The 19,569-nt window shown below is 52.0% G+C and overlaps 3 protein-coding genes across 5 annotated transcripts in view; all 3 read left to right on the forward strand.

Annotated features, from left to right (window-relative positions):
- LOC125702540 (collagen alpha-1(XXVII) chain-like) overlaps positions 1 to 12,364 on the forward strand; it is a 127,011-nt gene extending 114,647 nt beyond the window's left edge. Inside the window, exons 46-62 of one of the 3 annotated variants that reach the window (XM_048965960.1) lie at positions 943 to 996; positions 1,075 to 1,182; positions 1,550 to 1,657; positions 3,167 to 3,274; positions 5,011 to 5,064; positions 5,688 to 5,750; positions 6,169 to 6,222; positions 6,849 to 6,884; positions 7,137 to 7,154; positions 7,502 to 7,537; positions 7,873 to 7,899; positions 8,104 to 8,169; positions 8,439 to 8,607; positions 8,779 to 8,888; positions 9,618 to 9,836; positions 10,485 to 10,607; positions 10,694 to 12,364. In XM_048965960.1, the coding sequence (XP_048821917.1) occupies positions 943 to 996; positions 1,075 to 1,182; positions 1,550 to 1,657; positions 3,167 to 3,274; positions 5,011 to 5,064; positions 5,688 to 5,750; positions 6,169 to 6,222; positions 6,849 to 6,884; positions 7,137 to 7,154; positions 7,502 to 7,537; positions 7,873 to 7,899; positions 8,104 to 8,169; positions 8,439 to 8,607; positions 8,779 to 8,888; positions 9,618 to 9,836; positions 10,485 to 10,607; positions 10,694 to 10,804 (1,464 nt within the window). In that variant the 3' untranslated portion in view covers positions 10,805 to 12,364. Of the gene's footprint in view, positions 1 to 942; positions 997 to 1,074; positions 1,183 to 1,549; positions 1,658 to 3,166; positions 3,275 to 5,010; positions 5,065 to 5,150; positions 5,227 to 5,687; positions 5,751 to 6,168; positions 6,223 to 6,848; positions 6,885 to 7,136; positions 7,155 to 7,501; positions 7,538 to 7,872; positions 7,900 to 8,103; positions 8,170 to 8,438; positions 8,608 to 8,778; positions 8,889 to 9,617; positions 9,837 to 10,484 lie in introns of those variants that run through there. The other 2 variants (XM_048965961.1, XR_007380632.1) reach the window with 2 other exon arrangements.
- A 1,100-nt stretch (positions 12,365 to 13,464) lies between these two features.
- Positions 13,465 to 15,291, forward strand: LOC125702641 (alpha-1-acid glycoprotein 2-like). Its single transcript, XM_048966185.1, has 6 exons — positions 13,465 to 13,635; positions 13,740 to 13,882; positions 14,567 to 14,637; positions 14,720 to 14,821; positions 14,910 to 15,010; positions 15,084 to 15,291. Exons 1-6 carry the CDS (start codon positions 13,513 to 13,515, stop codon positions 15,153 to 15,155), a joined length of 612 nt encoding a protein of 203 aa, XP_048822142.1. The 5' UTR covers positions 13,465 to 13,512; the 3' UTR covers positions 15,156 to 15,291.
- Positions 15,292 to 15,999: 708 nt separating this feature from the next.
- LOC125702623 (alpha-1-acid glycoprotein 2-like) lies at positions 16,000 to 19,420 on the forward strand. The gene is made up of 6 exons (XM_048966164.1): positions 16,000 to 16,214; positions 16,613 to 16,752; positions 16,835 to 16,908; positions 17,087 to 17,197; positions 17,957 to 18,060; positions 18,667 to 19,420. The coding sequence occupies exons 1-6, from the start codon at positions 16,095 to 16,097 to the stop codon at positions 18,769 to 18,771; spliced, it is 654 nt and encodes a 217-aa protein (XP_048822121.1). The 5' UTR covers positions 16,000 to 16,094; the 3' UTR covers positions 18,772 to 19,420.
- The last annotated feature ends 149 nt before the right edge of the window (positions 19,421 to 19,569 follow it).

Consider the following 19,569-nt stretch of genomic DNA (forward strand, 5'->3'; position numbering starts at 1 on the left):
CAGCACGCTAATTATTCTCACAGATAGGGCCTTTATTTGCTAAAATGTAAGTATGTGTCCTCAATATTCAGCAAATTCCTGTTCCCTGATGGCAGATGTCAGGATTTTTAATCCGACCCCACTGGGATAATGGCAGAAGATGGTCTGCAGTAGGTGTTCCTGGCGCTGGATGACCTGGAACTACCTTTGGGAGTAATGGATAGCAGAGGAAGCACCCCAGGAGTATTAATTTCATATAGCTGTCCTGCCTGGTCCTCTGCAGATGGAGAAACAGTGCACAGGAAAAGCAGTGCTTCAGTTTGAAAGTGCTTTAATGCATGACCTGACTAAGAGAGTCCTAGTGAAGGTGATGAGGCTGAGTTTTCCATTCATTCCACAGAAATTAATCCATTCTACAGCTAATAACCCTCAGGAGTATTTCTTTTATGTCTTTATTCACAAAGCAGCATTGCAAATTTCAGACACAAGATACCCCTTTCATTTCCATTAACTCTCCAAAATAAGAGGGAGCTGCTTAGGAGAGAAATGCTCTCACTGAGTGCCTGCAGAAGACTTGCCAGTGCCGTGGGTCTGTGCTGTGCTTCAATGAACTGACAGAGGATGCAGGTTTCGAGCATCTTGTTCTAATGTTTGCCAGTGCATTGAGTCCTCCCTCGAGTTCATCCTGCTTTATTTGTCCTCATCTGCTCTGTATTAGGAAAAATGTAGGTCCTTGCCTTCTAGCTATTCATTCCTGCCCTAGAACTCTCAAGGCATACGAAGAATCACTTGTAATAAAACCAAATAGCAGTTCATTCTCCAGTGCTGGAGCAACTGACTTTATGAATCTCCTTTTTATAAAACTCTTTCCAACCATTATCCAAAATCACACCCTGAAGTCAGGCGCCCAAGTGGACTTGTGCTGGAACTGCTGCAATTTTAGATGTATTTCTTTCTTTGCAGGGTCAAAAAGGGAAGCAAGGAGCACGAGGCAGTGCAGGGAGCAGAGGCTCACCGGTAGGTTAAAAAAAAATCCATTTTTTGCCCAAAAAATGCTGTCTAGGATCCCCATCACTGACATATTTGTGATTTTAGGGCATCCTTGGGCTACCTGGTCCTCGAGGAGTGGTGGGAAGGCAGGGCCAAGAGGGTGCTCCTGGAGTGGATGGAGTGCCTGGGAAGGATGGCGTGCCTGGGGTGCTGGTGAGTTTGCAGCTGTAACCTCATAGCATTAATAGCAAGTGCAACTTAAGAGCTGGAAAACCAAGAGGTAACGTAGGAGAAATGGATGTAGTCCAGCTACAAATATCCCAGTTTCCATATACCCAGAGAGGATCATATGTTGCTCATTGTATCTCACTTTGCCTTTGCCTGGTGAAGTCTGTAAACAAACCAATGCATCCAGTCTGACAAACAGCTTCTTGCATGCACGTATCTGCAAGTCCTCCCACGCCCAGATGCATGCTTGCTGGCTGAGGGCAGATTCATACCACTCCTCCATGCCCGTAGAAGATGTGCAGAGCTGGAGAGAGCGCTTTGTTTCATAACCTCTCCTGTGTTTTTTTTCTAGGGAGAGCAGGGAGATGATGGGGAAGAAGGAGTGACAGGGATGGCCGGCAAAAGAGGGAACCCCGGCGTGCCAGGACTGCCTGGGGCACAGGGACCACCAGGGTTCAAGGTGAGTTTCAACTCAAGATATTGCTGTGAGCAATGCAGTCTGTGAGCCTGGTGCATCTAGAGCTTGAATTCACCAAGGTCCAACAAAGCCTGAGTTCCTCCTGCCATCTTTCACTTAGCTGGAGGCTCAGCAGCTGATTCTCCATCCATCCGTCCATCCATCCATCCATCCATCCGTCCGTCCATCCATCCATCCATCCATCCATCCGTCCATCCATCCATCCATCCATCCATCCATCCATCCATCCATCCATCCGTCCGTCCGTCCATCCATCCATCCATCCATCCATCCATCCATCCATCCATCCATCCATCCGTCTGTCCATCCGTCCATCCATCCTTCCATCCATCCATCCATCCATCCATCCATCCATCCATCCATCCATCCATCCATCCATCCACCCACCCATCCATCCATCCACCCACCCATCCATCCATCCATCCATCCATCCACCCGTCCATCCATCCATCCATCCATCCATCCATCCATCCATCCATCCATCCATCCATCCACCCATCCACCCATCCACCCATCCATCCATCCATCCATCCATCCATCCATCCATCCATCCATCCATCCATCCATCTGTCCATCCATCCATCCATCCATCCATCCATCCATCCATCCATCCATCCATCTATCCATCCATCCATATCAGCTGAACATCTCAGCTTTCTGTCTTTGTCAAAGTTCTCCCAGCTCAGGAACGTACAAATATCTGTACCCACATTGTGAACGCCGTAACTGCTTTCATTAGGAACCTGGATAAAGAAATGTGACCTTAGAGAAGCTGCAAGGGATCTGCTGCAGCCTGCCTGTAGGAGACCCACAATGAGCATTGAAGCGTGGATGCCCTTCAGCTGCTGCCTTGCAAAGCCTGAATGGTGCAGGAAAATTGTGCAGCTTGTTTCTGTCACGTATTTATCGTGCTGGGATTGCTGGACCCTGTGTGACTCGGGCACTGCCTTAGGTGGAAGCAGGGAAAAGCTGCTTTAACGACAGTGGGGTTTCTTACTGGTCCCTGCAGTGGTCCAGGTGGGCCGCAGGATCTGACCATCCCAACAGCAATTCAGCCATTTGTAAAAAGAGGCTGCAATTAGGAAAACTCCAGCGGGGTTTGGAGAGGCTATCAGGACTGATTTAAACTATGCCTCCTATAGCACATCACTGTTAAAACTGTCCCTTGCTGCCCTCCAGCTGCCTTCGGTAGAATAACAAGCTGCTTCCAGAAGTGACCAGAGAGGTCCTTGTGGAATTATGCCACATCTCTTGGGAGATCGGTTGCCCCTTGTCCTCCTGCTCAACCATGCCGGGCACCCACTACCTTTGCTGCCATGCCACCATCCTGCACCCATCTGCCCCTGCAGACCTGAGGCATCTCATAATGGAGCCACATTCCTCATCCCGATGCGCCACTTTTTCCCAGCTTTCCATCTATGGCTATTTCAGCTGAACGTTGTTATATTTAGCTCCCGTCCTTTGGAATTACTTGAATTCTGTTATTTTTAGGGTGAAAGAGGATTGCCTGGACAGACCGGCCAAACAGGGAAGCGAGGATCAGTGGGAGGAATGGGCCTCCCAGGCAGCCCTGGCGATCCAGGACCCAAAGGCCAGCCTGTGAGTAGCACCTGGCAGGGACCCCTAAGCAGCCTGCGTTCCCCAAAACACTGTGACTGCTCCCAGCACCCTCATGCCTGTTGTTCTGATATGGCCACCACATGTGCTGGTAGTCCTACCATGGGAAACAACCCATCCATTGCAAACCATGCCAAAGGTGCAGAAGGGGCTGCAGCTCCATAGGGACACCCAGGAGATGTAGGCATCACCACAAAGGTTGGAGGGTGGTGGAGCTGTGGGTTCAGAGCATGCTGGGGGAGGAGCATACCCACTTCCAGGGCAGGCTCCAAACTCTTTGTGCTTTTTCATTGTGCTGGTGGGATTGCCCAGCACTTGGCAGCAGAATTCCAGCCACGGAGAGGTAACCACCAACACCATTGTTTTGCCTCGTGTTCCTGCACATGGCAAGTTCCCTTGCCCAGTTTTACTGTTGCCTGCTTTGCTGCATCAGTATTGACCAGGTCCCCTCAAAAAAGGTGACTCTGGCATTTAGATTGCTCTAAAACCTTTCTGACTTCTCACTTACTTCTGCCCTGAATTCCTCCAGAAAGAAGGCTTGTTGGTTCTTGTAACACAGGAAAGACCGTAGTCCTTCTCTTAGTAGCCTGTTTCCTTTCCAGGATGCATAAATGGGCAGTTAAACCACGTTGTGTGCTTGGAAAGTTTCTAACACTCCACCAAGTCCAACTAAGCCCTTTCTTGCCAAGCAGCTTCTCATTGTCATGGCAGGAAAAAGCTTCCTAACAGTAAGGGCTGTAGATTAACTCTGGAATAGCCCTGTAATAGAGGCAGTGGAAACCCCATCACTTGAGTCGTTTACAACTGGGCTGAACAAGACGCTGTAAAACATCCCATAATGTGCAATCCAGCATGGGTCACATAGTCCAGCTGAGAGGCCAAAGGAGCCTTTTCCATCTCTTGTGTTCCTGTGGCTGTAAATGAATCATCTGGCCAATGTTTCTGTCCCATTTTTTTTAGTGTTGCATCACTTTGCATTTTGATAGCTGAGAAACCCAGAAATCTCACAGGACGTGCATCTTAAACGTGGTAAAATGAGGGTGTTTATGCAAGGACGTGCTACCCAGTGTTTTCTCTTTATTCTCAGACTGCAGGCTGTATGCTAATCCAAGCTTGATGGTCTTGCAAATATTTTGTTTTTCTTAAGGACCAACAACAACAACAACAAAAATCCTGCAGTGTTGTGTAGGAAAAGAGTTGGGATTTGTATGGTTTTCATGGTTTTAAATGGGAGGTGATGTTGTAGGAACACACACTCCTTTGGACAGCACCAATAAGCATCATTTGAAATTGTCCTTCATAGGGCAGTCCAGTTGGCATTGGAAATAAAATAAGTGCTCATTTTAATGGGATTGGAGCATGGACTTTAGGGTCAATCTCAGAGTAGAAGCTCTTCATCCTGCTTCTGCTGACTGTGCTCCAAGCCCTCCAAGCTAGCCAAGCATGTGCTAGAAATATTGTAGGTGTGCCTCTCATCTTGGGGGCAGAAAGGTTTAGTCTGTGAGATGTTCTGGAGCTGCTTCCACCCTGTGTTTGTGTGATGCCTTCCTCAGAGCTCTCTCATACTTCTTTCTCATCAGTCCTGCTTAGACTGAGGAATACTGATGGATTTCTCGTTCTCTGAAGCTGCTGAAATCTTGGCGTGTCTTCAGTGACCGGTTCAGCACGAACTCACTGCTGTTCTTTGTTCTTGTGTTTGTCTTGGCTGTTATTTCCAGGGAGACTTTGGGGAGGCAGGATTCCCAGGGATTGCGGGCATCTTTGGGCCAAAGGTAAGAGGGGACCTGGTGACCAGTTGGCTTCCCAGTCTCTTTGCTGGGAGGAGACACTGCAATGCCTATTGAAAATTATTTGGCAGTAGCTCTGCAGAAACTACTGAAACCCAATTGTGATTCCAACTTTATGAAGTGTATGTATCTTCACATAATCCTCAGGTATGCATTTACATATGCTCTGATAAAACCTATTTCTATTGAAGTGGGTACGCTGTAGATGGAAAATGGATGTCCTACAGACCCCCCCCCACCTGAACATATTTCAATCATAGAATCATAGGATCAGTAACCTTGGAAAAGACCACTAAAATAACCATCAACCCATCACCACCATGCCCACTAAGCCACATTGCTCACTGGCACGAGTTCATTTCTCCAACATTAATCATCAGTTGAGAGACTTGACTGGAAATTTGGGCTCATTTGACCAAAATATAATTTTGATGGGGAAAGGGAACCGGGCTGTTTTCTGTAGAAAGTAAAGGGCTTGCAAAACAGGAGTGGGAAAAGAATGTTTTGAATGGGACTTCTGGCAATTCCCACATACTAGAGCTGTAAGCCAGAGCATCAACGTGGGGTACATTTATTAATGGGCTCTGACACCTCATTTTTGCTTGCAGGGACCACCAGGAGACCCCGGTTTCAAAGGCATTCAGGGACCACGTGGCCCACCTGGCCTCATGGTGAGTGGTTTTTCCATGTGTTTGGTTTGGGAAGATTTTCTTGCTGCCTCCATCCTGTGTATCTGTAAGGCTGCAGACTCCTATAATGAGCACGATAGTCTGGTTTGAGGGGTGCCTTGCAATTAATCTGTGGCCATAGTGCTGCCAGAGCGCATCTGCACCTTCCGTGTGATCACGGGCCTCTTCTGCCTCTATAAGGACTGCTGCAGATCACTCCAGCTACACCAAAATCCTTCTGTTTCTGGAATTTCTGAGGCCTCACATGGGCTCTGACAACCACACTGCGAGGGCTTCTGTCTGTGGACCTGTGTTTTATTTCAGCCACAGAATACACTGTGATCATGCTGCTGAGAAGCAGCAGAGTTGCAGTGTCCATCCATCCCCAAGTGGTGGTTGATGCACGGCTTGTCTTTTCTAGGGAAAAGAAGGAATTATTGGTCCGCTTGGCATTCTGGGTCCCACAGGAAGCCTGGTGAGTATCTGCCTTTTCTTCTGCCTGTGGATTTTAGATGGCAGTGTTTGAGATCCAGCATGCCTGAGGCCAGCATCAGTAAATCCCAAGTCCTTCTGTGATGACGGGAACAAAATGGTCTTTAAGACGAGCAGCTTAAGGGTTAGTTAAGGGTTAGTCTCCAGCTGCATGTGTAGTTGGGATTATTAGCTTAGAAGTGAGGAACATCTGTATTGAAGTGCAAGTTTTGAGATAGATAGATGGGATCAGACTGGAAGACAAGACTGTGATTTCAGTTTTTTTAAGCAAGTCACTGGATTTGCCAAAGAACTCAGCATTGGAGCCCCCAGGGGAAGAATGAAAAAAATAATCTGATGAATGTGCTAAACTGGACACAGTTGGATTCAGGGAAGTGCTGAAAATCTCTGCCTGCCTCCAAATGCCACAGACTGCAGTTCAGGTCAGGGCTTCATAACAGTGTGAGCATGAAGGCACGTAGAGCTCAGCACAAAGAGGCAGAGTTGGCAGAGAGGAAACCCAGGGAGATGAGCCCAGTCCCGCTGGGTCCTTGCAAGGTGCTTCTGAGCAGCACAGCATCCAGAAGCACAGCTTGCAGTCACTAACAGCCATCTTGTGTGTTTTCACAGGGGCCGAAGGGGGACAAAGGCAGCCGTGGGGACGTGGTAAGTGAGCTCCTTGCCTGGGAGGGAGCTCTGTTCTTGGGTACTGGGTTCCTCTGTGGGCAAGGTGCTCGCATCTGCACTGGGTACATATTGCTCATCCTCCTTGGTACCACAAGAACCGAGGTGCCGTCTTGGCACCAGATTGCATGACCAGGGGTCATTCCTGCACGTGGTCATACTGAGAGATTTCCTTCTAGAATTGAACATCTTCTGACTGCTTCTTCCCTTGTTTGTTTGTTTGTTTCCCTACAGGGGTTTCAGGGCCCAAGGGTGAGTCTTTAAATCACTTTTTCTAATATCTCTTATTTAAATAAAACAGTTACTTCTAGCAAATATAAAGCTGGAGGGGAGGTGACTGTTAACACAGAGAACATGATGCTTAAAGAATGAAGGGCTGGGAACAAGAGACGCAGCAGGACTGAACCAGGTGCAGAGAGGTGAACCCAGAGGTGGGAGACAGAGGAAACAGGGCAGTCTTCTGAAGTGTTTGGGGGAGAGGATGTTATGGGACACCAAAAATGGGGGGGATTTCAGCAGGGAACAGACTCAGTTCTGGTGACAAGGAGTGGAAATACAAACTGAAAGCATTTCACTGACTGATGCCACTCTGTCTTTAGGGTCCTCCAGGCCCACGAGGACAGCCTGGCCCTCCGGTACGTATACATGGAAAGAGTTCAAAGACATTATTGAAACAAGCTACAATTACTGCAGTGATACCCTCCAGAGGGCCTGCTCACTCACTGAAAATTACAGCTTAGCCCCGTTCCCCGTATGCAAAAATGCATGTGTGTGAATGGACCAGTGTTTCTCGTGCTTTGGTCCAAACCATCTCCAAATATCTTATAGAGACAGCATTGTTGCCTGTCTCACTCTTCTGCATCAAGGGACCCCAGGGGAGGGAGGGTTTCGGAAGGACATCAATGAATATCTTTGCAGCAGTGGCTGCCCAGCATTCCAGCTGATGCCCCTTTTTTGCTTTGATTTCTAGGGACCGCCAGGAATTTCAGCTTCGTTTGTAAGTTGCTGTTTTCTGTTCATTTGTTAATGATGGCAGTAAGTCGTGCAGAGGTGGGCGCTGCAGGGACCTTGAAAACATACGTTCAGGTCCAGCAGGAGATGCATTAGCAGAGCAAGGCTTGAATCACAGCCCTAGAGCAAGCAGCATTTGCTTGCATCAGGCCATGTTCAGCTTCTCACAGTCTGTTTTGCCCCACGCTAGCAACAAGATGGCTTTGGGGCCGCCTTCCAGACACTGATGGACTCCAACGCGGCGCTCAAGACAGAGGTATGGGGCTTCTGTCGAACTGCCTGGCCTCTGCTGAGGCTGTAGGCTGGGGATGGTCACTGTCTGCTTGAAGTTTCTGTCTGCCTGAAGTTTCTATATGCAAAGCTTCAATTTGTCTGCTTCTTTTGTGGAGTACCAGGTTAAAGGGTGTGATTCTGCTGCGTTCCTTGTTTCTGAAGCTCCAAACTTCATGACTTTGCCAGCATTTCACCAGTTCCCCATGCAGACCCTCAATGGTTACAGTACCAGGTGCCTCCTTTTCATTCCAGGGTTACCAACATCCAGACCTTCTCATGCTGGACCACGGAGGGGAGATCTTTAAGACTCTACACTACCTCAGCAACCTCATTCAGAGCATCAAGAGACCCCTGGGCACCAAGGAAAACCCCGCACGCATCTGCCGAGACCTCATGAACTGTGAACAGAAGATGAAGGATGGTAGGAAGCCTTGAGTACAAGAAGGCTGTATCCCTCCCTAGGACCATTTTACATGGCCCCAAATGGCCTCCCCAGGCTGAGGGCAGTCATGCAGAAACCAAAGCTTGTCGTTGCTTATGCAGAGAGAAGACTGAGTGTTCTCATTAATCCCCACATCCTCCCTTTCCTCAGGTACCTACTGGATCGACCCAAATCTCGGCTGTTCCTCAGACACCATACAAGTCATCTGCAACTTCACCAATGGTGGACAGACGTGTCTCAGCCCCATCACGGTCTCCAAGGTACACACAGCTCCTCCTGTGCAGCATTTCCCATACACACATCATGAAATGTTTACCCACGGCTGAGTTCTGCCAGAGCTCAGGACAGTGACCACTGTAACTTATCCTGGTGGCAGTGAGCACAGCTCTGCTGCTGGCCTTCAGCACTGCTCTCATGAGGTTAAAAAATACACCTAACATGGTGTTGTTGACTCTTTGCAAGATAGAGCAGTACGTTTCCAGTAGTGTTTAATTAACCCATAACCTTAACAGAGGCCGGTAATTTAGCAAACATGCTGCTCCCAAAGGCTTTGTTGGATTAATTTATGTTCAGGTCACTCTTGCCGTTTGTTTTCTACTGCCTGAAAAATTGAGGTCAGCTTAAATACACAAGTGTCCACCAAAGTGAACGCCACAGGATTTTTCTCAGGGAAAGTACCTGTAACAAAAAATACCCCTAGCAATATCTGGGTCCATCTGCAGTGCCCAGAGCACAATCAGAACACTCATCATTTTCCTCCTGCTTAAGGGCTTGTGTGTTTATTGCAAAAAATAAAGGGCCTGCTGCCTCCTCATGACAACAATCCAGCTCGACTTTGTGTTGGGTCTTCTTGCCCATACTGACACCAGAACCAGTTCTGGGCTTGGACATCCATGCGTGGCCACTCAGAGTGCAGGGAACTCCTCTGTCCTTGCACTGAAGGACCGTTCTCTCTCCCAGCCTTGCTAACACCCCTGTCACCTTCACAGCTGGATTTTGACATCGGCAGAGTCCAGATGAACTTCCTGCGCCTGCTGAGCTCTGAGGTGGTGCAGCACATCACCATCCACTGCCTGAACACCTCTGTCTGGAGGGAGGGCTCTGCTGAGAAACCTTCGCAGAAAGCCGTGCGCTTCAAGGCGTGGAACGGGCAAATGTTTGAGGCAGAGGGGAAGCTCAAGCCGGAGGTGGCAGCTGATGATTGCAAGGTACGTTGTGCCCAAAGAGAGGAGAGAAATGCCAGGCTGAACCCACCCAGCACACACAGCAAGGCTCAGATTGTGCCAGGGCTTTTTATTCCATGGCCACCTCCAAAAAAGGGGGAGAAGGGTCTAGGTGACCTCTTCCGTGATGCTATTTCAAGGTGTTACCTTCTACTCAGCCAGGAGAAAGTGTTCCCCGGAATGCTTTTCTGAACTAGGCCTACTCAGGGCTTTTCAGTCATATGGCACAGTGAAACTCATCATCTCCAGCAAGAGGGAACGGCCCCAAGGTGAGCCAGGGGAGGTTTGCATTGGATATTAGGAAGAATTTCTTCTCAGAAAGAGCACAGACTGCCCAGTGAGTGGTGGGATCGCCATCCCTGGAGAACTGTGTAGATGTGACAGTGAGGGACGTGTCAGTGGAGGTTGGTGGCCCTGCCTGTGGTGGGGGGGTTGGAGGTTCATGATCCTTGAGCTCCCTTCCAACCCAGGCCATTCTGTCATTTTGTGATTCTGTGCCAGTGGGCATAGTGGGTAGGGATGAGTCGGTGGTTGGACTTCTTAGAGGTCTTTTCCAACCTCAGTAATGGTCTGATTGTAAGATCTGTCCCACAGCTAAGCAGCTCTGTCTGTCTTTCCCTCCCCCCTGTGCAGATCAAGGATGGACGCTGGCATCGGACTCTCTTTTCCTTTCGGACACAGGACACCCAGCAGCTGCCCATCGTCAACATCTACAACCTTCCCCCATCCGAGCCAGGAAAGCAATATCACCTCGAGGTCGGCCCCGTGTGCTTCCTTTGAGCAATGCCATCAACCCGGGCTCCAAGGCTTTGACCCCACTTCTGGCCTATGTCTTTACACAGGGTCTCTGCAGCAAGGACAGCTGGGCTGTATCTTTTGGGTCAACTCTTGCTCTAGCCTTTGGCTCAAGGCCCCAAACAACCCGTGATCTACTGAACTCAGCAGGTTGTTGAAAGGAGGAATACGAAGGACGTAGGGAAGCGGGTGTCAGCTGGGACGTGACCGGTGCAAAGGGATCAGGGGACGAGGTGTCGCGCGGTTCCACACACAAAGCTTTTTCCATGACCAAAGAAGAAAACGTTGAGAGAAACCTCAAGCAACTCGCAGCATGTGGTTTCCCCACCCTCCCCCCCTATTTTTGCCTTACCTGGTTCCCGAGTTACCAAATGTTCTTCCCATTGACAAGTAATTCAGAGATGATAGGGCTTCCCTCGCAGAGCTGGGCGCCTCCTGGATGGCCGGGCTCTCCCAGGAGGAGCTGCAATGCGACTCTGGCTGCTCTGCGCACCGGAACCATTTTGATGTGCAATATTAGAAGAAACAAAATATATATATATATATATATATAAAATATTATTTAAAGCAAAAAGAAAAAAAAGGAAAAAAAAAAAAAGGAAAAAACTAAAGTTGCTCCTTCCATGGGTGAGTTGAACCAACGTCCCTTCTCATGTGCATGGTGTTGGGGTGGGGGAGAGTCCCAAAGCTGAAAGGGGGGAATGGAAGGAGGAGAGGGGAAGAGATTGGTGCTACAATAGAGAGAGAGGATGGGCTCGTCTGATTTGTTTCTACCTCTCACTGTGAAATCTCTGGTGCTCTTAAAAAAGTGTGTTATTTTATATATATGATTTTATTTAAGGTTGTGAAGGTGCTACAGTGGCTTGCCACAGACCCAAAAAAAAAAGCCCGTAGGACCACCTCTCTAGGAAGAGAGGAGGTTACGATCTACAGCTAAATCACAGGAACACCTTTGAAGGGATCTTTCCATTGCCATGGGTGCCAATGCTGCGCAACAACTCGGAGCGTCCGAGGTGCACCTTTCAGGCCACGATTCTGAAAGCCAATCTGCCTTTCGTTTGTTTGTTTGTTCGTTTTCAAACCAGCACTTCACTGCTCCGCTTGGGCAGCAGGGCTGCAGCTCACCTGCAGTGCTGTAGGGTGAAGCCTCGCTGCGTGGGCTCAGCTGCCCCCGAGCTCCTTTGCTGTATTGACGTTGACCCACAGCCACGCATGCAGCTCTGAGCCCGTGTGTAAAACCCAGCCCTGCTCCCCTTCTGTCCGGGCCCCTCTGCCACATCTGAAAGCATGATGCCTTGTTTCAGAGCACGGCCGGGCTCGCAGGGGTTGTGTTTTGTTAAGTTGTGTAGAAATTTAGTCTCTGTATGTAAATTTGGAGGTTTTTTTTTTTTAAAGAGGATAATTATGGTAATCTTTAATTCTATATAAGGAATAATATTGATGTACTCGGAGCTGTACTGTATCGGAAATGCTTCAGCGCCCGTTTGGGGTTTTCACGTCTCCTAAGGACTATGGATTTTATTTTTTTGAGGAAAAAAAAAAAAGAAAAAGAAAAAAGAAAAAAGAAAATGGATGCGTGTCTCTCTTTGTGCGTCCCTTCCTACGGCCAGCAGCCATCGGCTGAGGCTCACAGGCTCCATCTCACATACCTCACCCCGCTGTTCTGTGTTTGCTCCAGCCCGCAGTTACCCTTTGTTCTCATTAATGCTTTTTTTTTTTTTTTTTCCTTCTCCTCTTTTTTTTTTTTTTTAATTATTTTTTAATTTGGACTTTAAATAAATATTTAAAACTGAGGCAACAATATGGGACTTTTATGGGTATTTTTTTGTTGGGTTGTTTTGGTTTGGTTTGTTTGGGTTTTTTTGCTGCAGGTGCGAGGAGCAGCGATGCCCAATTGCTGGGGGTGGGGGTGCTGCTGTGAGCGGCCAAGGGAGCCCCAAAATCCTCCATCCCAATCAAGTGATGGTGAGCCCCTACCATGGCCACCAGCATGTTCCTCATCCTCATCCCCATCCTGACAGTGTGGGAGAAAAGGAAGGGGAAGGGAACAAGGGAAAGCGGGGAAGGAGAAGGGGAATGGGGAAAGGAAGGCAAGGAGAAAGGGAGAGACGAAACTTTTCAGTGGTGAACCATACATCACACCACAATGGCTCCAAGCTGACCGAAACCCAAGTTCTCCTCTCTCAGGAGGATTCACAGAACAGGATCACAGAACACTGCAAGTTGGAGGCACCCATAGGGACCGCCGAGTCCAACCAAGGGCTCCACACAGCACCATGCAACCCTATGGCTGAGAGCAGGGTCCCAACGCTCCCTGAGCTCCAGCATCGGGGCTGTGCTCACCTCCCTCTGGGATGCAGCCTTTCCCAGCCCCTCCTCACCCTCCCCTGGCAGCCCCATGCCATCCCCTCAGGCCCCATCCCTGTTTGGAGCTGCGTGCTGCCACCAGGACCCCCTCTTTCTCCTCTTCTCTGGGCAGAACAAACCACAGCCCTCAGCCCCCACAACACGCTGTGCCACCACCAGTGCCAGGACGGGTGTTTGTCTGCCCCAGGCGCTGCAGGACACGGACCAACGCCTTCAGTGGCACTCACTGCCCTGCAGCGCCTTGCACAAACCCGCCCAATCAGTTATGCTTTCTGAGAACAAAAGTCCCCGGTGGTGAAATACAGCTTTTTTCACCTCTTCTGCCGGAAGAAAGCAATCTTTTGCCAGTTTAGTTCCCATCAACTGCTATTGCTTCATGCCTGAGCAAACAGCCCCATGGTTAAATAAGCACGCAGGCAGTGGCAGGGCTGTATATAAGTGCCAGCGCGGAGCAGCATCCCACCCACACTGCAGCCTCACCACAGCCCCCCTGTGAGCAATGCTGGCCTTCCTCATCCCTGTCTTCTCCCTCACCATGGGGTTGGTGCGTGCCCACGCCACCGACTCCCCCACCTGCGCCCCGCTCGTCCCTGCCGAAATGGACAATGCAACAGTGCACAGGGTAAGAAGTGCTGCGTTCCATCCCTGGGAGCCCTCAAACCCAAACTGGGATCTGGAATGCACCTGCAATCCCTGACCCTCTGCTCTGCTCTGCTCTGCCGGCAGCTGCTGGGGCACTGGGTGTACATCATGGGTGCCTCCCAGTACCCCCCGCACATGGCTGAGATGAAGGAGCTGAAGTACGCGACCTACACCATCTTCCCTGGCAGGCATGAGGACGAGTTCAACGTGACGGAAATCATGAGGCTGTAAGGACAGGATGGGATGGGATGGGATGGGATGGGATGGGATGGGATGGGATGGGATGGGATGGGAAGGGGTGGGATGGGGTGGGATGGGGTGGGATGAGATGGGGTGGGATGGGATGGGATGAGATGGGGTGGGATGGGATGGGGTGGGATGGGGTGGGATGGGGTGGGATGGGGTGGGATGGGATGGGATGAGATGGGATGGGATGGGATGAGATGAGATGGGATGGGATGGGATGGGATGGGATGGGATGGGATGGGATGGGATGGGATGGGATGGGAAGGGGTGGGATGGGGTGGGATGGGATGGGGTGGGATGAGATGGGGTGGGATGGGATGGGGTGGGATGGGGTGGGATGGGGTGGGATGGGGTGGGATGGGATGGGATGAGATGGGGTGGGATGGGATGAGATGAGATGGGGTGGGATGGGATGAGATGAGATGGGATGGGATGGGATGGGATGGGATGGGATGGGATGGGATGGGATGGGATGGGATGGGATGGGATGGGATGGGATGCTCCCAGGCAGCGGGTCAGAGCCACCCCTGAGCTGTGGGCAGGGAACAGACAGGTGGCAGTGGTCTGGCCAGCCCACCGAGGAGGCTGCAGTGTGTGTGGGATGGCACACCCTCTAGGTGTACGTGGAGTGATTTTGAGTCCTGTTTCACCTTCTGCCTCACCAGGAACGAAACCTGCGTGGTGAGGAACACCAGCAAGATCCACGTCTTCCGGCACAACTCCACGTTGGTGCACGGTAAAGCTGCTGCCCCTCCTGACACCCATCCCCCAACCACCACCACGCTGCCTTACGGGAACACGGCCCCTCTGTCTTCCAGAGGAGGGGCAGGAGGTGTCCATGGCCGAGCTGATACACAGCGACAAGGACCTGTTCATCCTGAAGCACTTCAAAGATAACCACGTGGGCCTGAGCCTCTCAGGTGAGCACACTGAGCCGGGGAGCACCCCAACACACACAGACCCTTTCATTTTCCCCTTTTTCCTGCTTTTACACCACTTTTCCTACAGCACGGACTCCCAAGGTGACCAAAGAGCAGCTGGAGGAATTTGAAGCCCAACTGCGCTGCCACGGCTTCAAGCTGGAGGAGGCATTCATCACCTCCCCCAAGGTACGGCCCTGCAGGCACGGGGCTCCCCGTGGGGGCAATCAGTGCAGGAATGAGCTCTGTGCCCCCTCCCCAGGATGCCTGTCCTGCAGCTGGAGAGGAGGTGGGCGAAGGCAGCACAGCCACCGCAGAGCCACAGCAGGGGTGAGCCCACATCCCTCCTGCGCCCCGCTCTGCCAGGGATGCCCCGATGAGGATTTATGTCTTCCAACGTCTTCACGATGCCCTTTGCAGAAGGAATTTGCTGCTTTTCTGTTCTCACGTGGAGCTGGAATAAAGCTGTGTGTGACACCTGCCTGCCGTGCGCTCGCCTTCATTGTGCCCACGTGTGGGATGGGTGTGGGTGGGCAGCACCGGCGTTGGCTTTGGGCCCCATCCCTGCCCCAAATCAGACAAAATCCTGAGGATTGCTGTGTGAGCGTCCTGAGGATGGCTCACACTCACCAAAATGGGCCATGGCTCAGAAAGGCAGTGATCCAACCCCTGGGTTTGCTTCCATGAGCAGCACCAAGGCAGTGCTGCGTCCAATCTAGTGGGTGTGTGGGATGATGTGGGGGGCCATGAGCAGGGCAAGAGCTACTGAGCCCCACAGCCATGACCGAGAGCAGGATAAATGGGGTTACCCTTCAGGTTTAGATCAGACACAAAGGGAAACCTGTGAGGAAAAGCAGTGGTGGAGCTGACAGTTCCAGCTGGGACTCAGGCACAGGATGAGTCCCCAGCACACACGCCCTGCTTGGGGCAGCCCTACAGCCCTGCCAGCACCATTTTGGCTCAGACCCAGAGCTGGCAGCTCCCTACGCCCCATATCCCAATAAGCAGCACAGTTCTTCATTTGCAGAGCAACAACATTGGCTGAACTTGGGAAATTTAGGTCGGATTTCATCTTTCCTTGCAGGAAGTGCTTTGCCCCACTCCCCTCCTCCAGCCACTGATAGCACCATGCTGGGTTGGCTCCCACCAGGGCCATTTCCCCGAAAAGCACCATTGCATCACAGGCCCTGCCGTGCAAACAAACAGCTGAGGGAGCAGCGTCCATCTGTCCGTCCGCACGGCGGCTTCTCTCATTCTTCTCCCCCCAGCAGCCATGGCACCAACCAGCGTCTCCACCACCCTCATCCTCATCCTCACAGCTCTGCTGTCTGCAGCTGCCGCTCCCCACAAACCCACAGCACCCCCAAGCCTGGCCAACACAACGATGCCGTGGGTAAGGAGGGTCTGGGTGCAGGGGGTGTGGGAACTGCTGAATCGCAGCCTGAACCTCTGATTGACCGCCTGAGGCGAGCACTGAGTCAGCCCTGGGAGCACAGGTGAAGGCAATTCTCCTGTGCTGCTGGGAGGGGTGGAGCCTGGCTGCACCTCTCCTGGAGCCCATTTAAGAGCTGACTGCCAGAGGGGAAGGGTCTCTTTTAGAGATTGCTCCTCTTGGAGTCTTCTTAGCAAGCCCAGGGTAAAGGTAAGCTTTCCATCCGTTCTTCTTTAGGGTGATAACCTGTTTAGCCTAACTTTCTAGTGTGTTTCTTAATTATAACATCCTTATGTTCACTGATTACGCAGGGGGGGTTGGAAGGGAACCCCCCCCCCCACCCTGCACCTCTCCCACAGCTGCTGGGGCTGTGGCAGTACGTGGCCGGGGCTGCCCAGCTCCCCCAGCACCTCCTGGAGCTGCTGCTCATCGATCACGGCCACCTTCGCGTGGAGCCCAGCAGCGGGCAGGAGCTGCTCATCACCCAGCACGTGGCAGCGTGAGGCACCCACTCTCCATCCCCAGTCCTTTCCTCCCACCCCGTTCCCTCTGCATGTGCTCCAGCATCCCATTCTCTGCAGGGGCGGCCGATGCCTCTCCAACAACTCCACCTCCATCCTCCTCAGTGCCAACGGCACGGCGCTGCTCAAGGACGGTGAGTGCTGTGGGGCCGTGGCTGGGTGTGTTGGGTGGGAGGGCACGAATCAAACGTCTATTCCAGGATGGAAGGTGCCACGTTGCTTCTCGAATCATTTCACAACCCTTGGGGAGGGCTGTGACACATTTCAGAGCACTAATGCTGCTCTCACTCCCAATGCTCTGTTGTCTCAAAGCCAAGACGCAGCGCATCCTGGGGATGGTGACGAAGCTCAGCTCTGAGGACACTCTGCTCATCCAGCACCACGTGCACAGGGAGAGGATGTATTCAGCTCTGTATCTCTATGGTATGCAAACCCCATCCTCAAGTGACCTAAAGCTGTGCACACAAAGAGCTGCCAGGTAAACCTACAGCAGCTCCAACAGCAACCTGTCATTTTTCCTGAGTCCTCTGCACAAAGATCGCAGGAATATATCAACATCCCATTAATTCGCTCTCTGCTCAAAGATTTAGATTTTAAAGACAAAACCTATTTGCAAAGAATAGGAAGCACGCACAGTTTGCTATCGATATTGTTGTGAAATCCATCTTTTCAAGCCAACTGGGATTTTTTGCTATTTGCTTCCCAGTGCAGAGAAGCACCAGCAGGGGCAGAGCTGGTTGCACCCACCATGGCCCCATAGAGAGACACACCAGGTTGTGATTTATCCCTTCAAGAGAGTCTTCCAGTAGAGCTCCCCAATAGGGATCTCCAGTAGAGCCCTCAAGTAAGCTCCCCAAATAAGACCCCCATAGAGATCACCAATGTAGCTCCCCAGTTGAGTCCCCCAACAGAGACCCCTGCTACTCTTTTAAACTGCAGAGACATTACTTCAGAAAGTTCAAAGCCCCATTTGGCAAACATACACCTGCCTGAGGCAGGCATCCCTCCCAGCAGCGCCAGTGAGCTCTGTGCAACTGGTTACAGTTAGCATGGAGGGTTAAAAAAGGCAGAAAAATGATGCTCAGGGTTGGGTGTGATGGGTGGCCCACGCTCAGCATCTGTGGGAGCACGGGGATGAAATGCAGGCAGAGATGATGTGTGACAAACCCTCTGCCCTTGCAGCCCGCAATCGGACAGTGAGCAGCACGCAGCAGGACGAGCTGGGACAACATGCAGAGAACCTGGGGCTGAGCAGAGGGGCTGTGGTGTACGCGCCGTGGAGGAAGGTGCGTCCTCAGCACTGCCTTGCTTCAATGGTTTGGGTGCTCTGAGACTCCTCGTGGCCACAACCCCAGCCCTGAGCCCCCCAGACATCAGAAGGCCCCCAAAGGGACTCCTGCTGCCTGCCCAGCTCCACACCTGCTCTCTGTAAAACAGAGCTTCTCCCTTCCATTTTCCACCCAATAACAAAACATCCATGCCAGCATTACCCCAGCACAGCCCAGCCACATGCCAGCCTCCTCCCTACCTTTCCTGCAGGACTCAGCTGCACCCCAGTTCTCCCCAGTTCTCCCAGTAGAAGCCCTGCCTGGAGCTGGGGGCGCAGGGAGGCTTGTGGGTGGACGATGCCAAATGGCAGAAGTGGGACAGCAGGAGGGCGTGGGGCTCCACGGGCTGCACCTGGAGCTGTGCACAGCTCTCACCCATCTGAAGTGGGGGCATGGAGGGGTCAGCGCAGTGCAGAGCGTTGGGTGAGATGAAAGATGCTCAGAGAGACCCAGGTGGGGGGAATCAGCACAGGTGTGGGATATGAGGGCAGAGGAACACAGAGGGTTGGGTGACCTCTGCCACGCACAGCTCCATTCATCCCTTTGTCGGTGACTGTTTTGAAGGAGCTGTGCCAACCGGGAGAAAAGGAAAGGGTGGAAGAAAGGAAGGATGGAGGAGCGCAAGGCACGGCCCTGCCGAGCACCCCGACGGGCAGCCCGCGGCAATAAACGCTTTGCTCAGAGCTGTAGCGCCACCTGAGCAGGGCCTGCAAAAACGAACCGAGCACCTGCTTTGTTTTGCGTGCCGTTGCCCCGGCGTTTGGGACAAGGCGTCCCGCAGCGAGCAGGGCTGCGGGGCCGGCAGCGGGTGATGGCGGGCGCTGCTGGGCACGGGCTGAGCAGATCCATGCAGGGTGATGGCTGACCAGGAGAGGGCAATCGGCGCCCGCTCGTGAGGCTGTGCCCTGCTGCGGATCTCACCCATCCCACGGGATTTCGCTTCTCCAAAAAGGGCTCGGTGCGTTACGGCGAAGCGCCGGGGTGCAGCCCTGGCAGCCCGTCCCCCCCGGGCAGCACGGTTGCTCCGTGGTTTTGGAAGCAGGAGGTTAAACGAGGCCAGGGCTGAGCTGGAAGGTAATTGAGGCTCAGCTCTCATCCAGCAATTAAGCACTGAAAATATCTCCTTAAAAAGGACGCGGAACAGCAGAGCCCTGCCCTGCCCCCCGCTGCGGCGCTGGGGTGTCTCTGCCCTGCAAGGCAGCGCTGCTCTATTGAGCCTAAAGGAAACCGGGCTGGAAGTGTTCTACGAAGCGAGAAGAGCAGATCCACTCCTGGTCGCAGGGCAGGGCGCTGCCAACGCTCTGCTGACACAAGCTCACCAGCTGCACCCTCACCCTGCTGCAGTCCGGCAGCCAAAGCGCAGGGCAGGGCAGTGGGTGCTGCCAGGTGCCCTGAGGACACCCTGAGCGACATCACGGAGTGCAGTCCTCAGATTGCAAAGAGCAGCACTTGGTAAGTAGATTTATG

The sequence above is a fragment of the Lagopus muta genome, chromosome 19, assembly GCF_023343835.1.
Source record: "Lagopus muta isolate bLagMut1 chromosome 19, bLagMut1 primary, whole genome shotgun sequence".
Taxonomy (NCBI): Eukaryota; Metazoa; Chordata; class Aves; order Galliformes; family Phasianidae; genus Lagopus; species Lagopus muta.

Bases quoted from the DNA above. Each gene is read 5' to 3' on its own strand.
- LOC125702641 (XM_048966185.1), top strand. From the start codon at position 13,513: ATGCTGGCCTTCCTCATCCCTGTCTTCTCCCTCACCATGGGGTTGGTG. The intron at 13,636-13,739 runs GTAAGAAGTGCT...CTCTGCCGGCAG, and splicing joins ACAATGCAACAGTGCACAGG to CTGCTGGGGCACTGGGTGTA. The intron at 14,638-14,719 runs GTAAAGCTGCTG...TCTGTCTTCCAG, and splicing joins CAACTCCACGTTGGTGCACG to AGGAGGGGCAGGAGGTGTCC.
- LOC125702623 (XM_048966164.1), top strand. From the start codon at position 16,095: ATGGCACCAACCAGCGTCTCCACCACCCTCATCCTCATCCTCACAGCT. The intron at 16,215-16,612 runs GTAAGGAGGGTC...CCTCTCCCACAG, and splicing joins CCAACACAACGATGCCGTGG to CTGCTGGGGCTGTGGCAGTA. The intron at 16,909-17,086 runs GTGAGTGCTGTG...GTTGTCTCAAAG, and splicing joins CACGGCGCTGCTCAAGGACG to CCAAGACGCAGCGCATCCTG.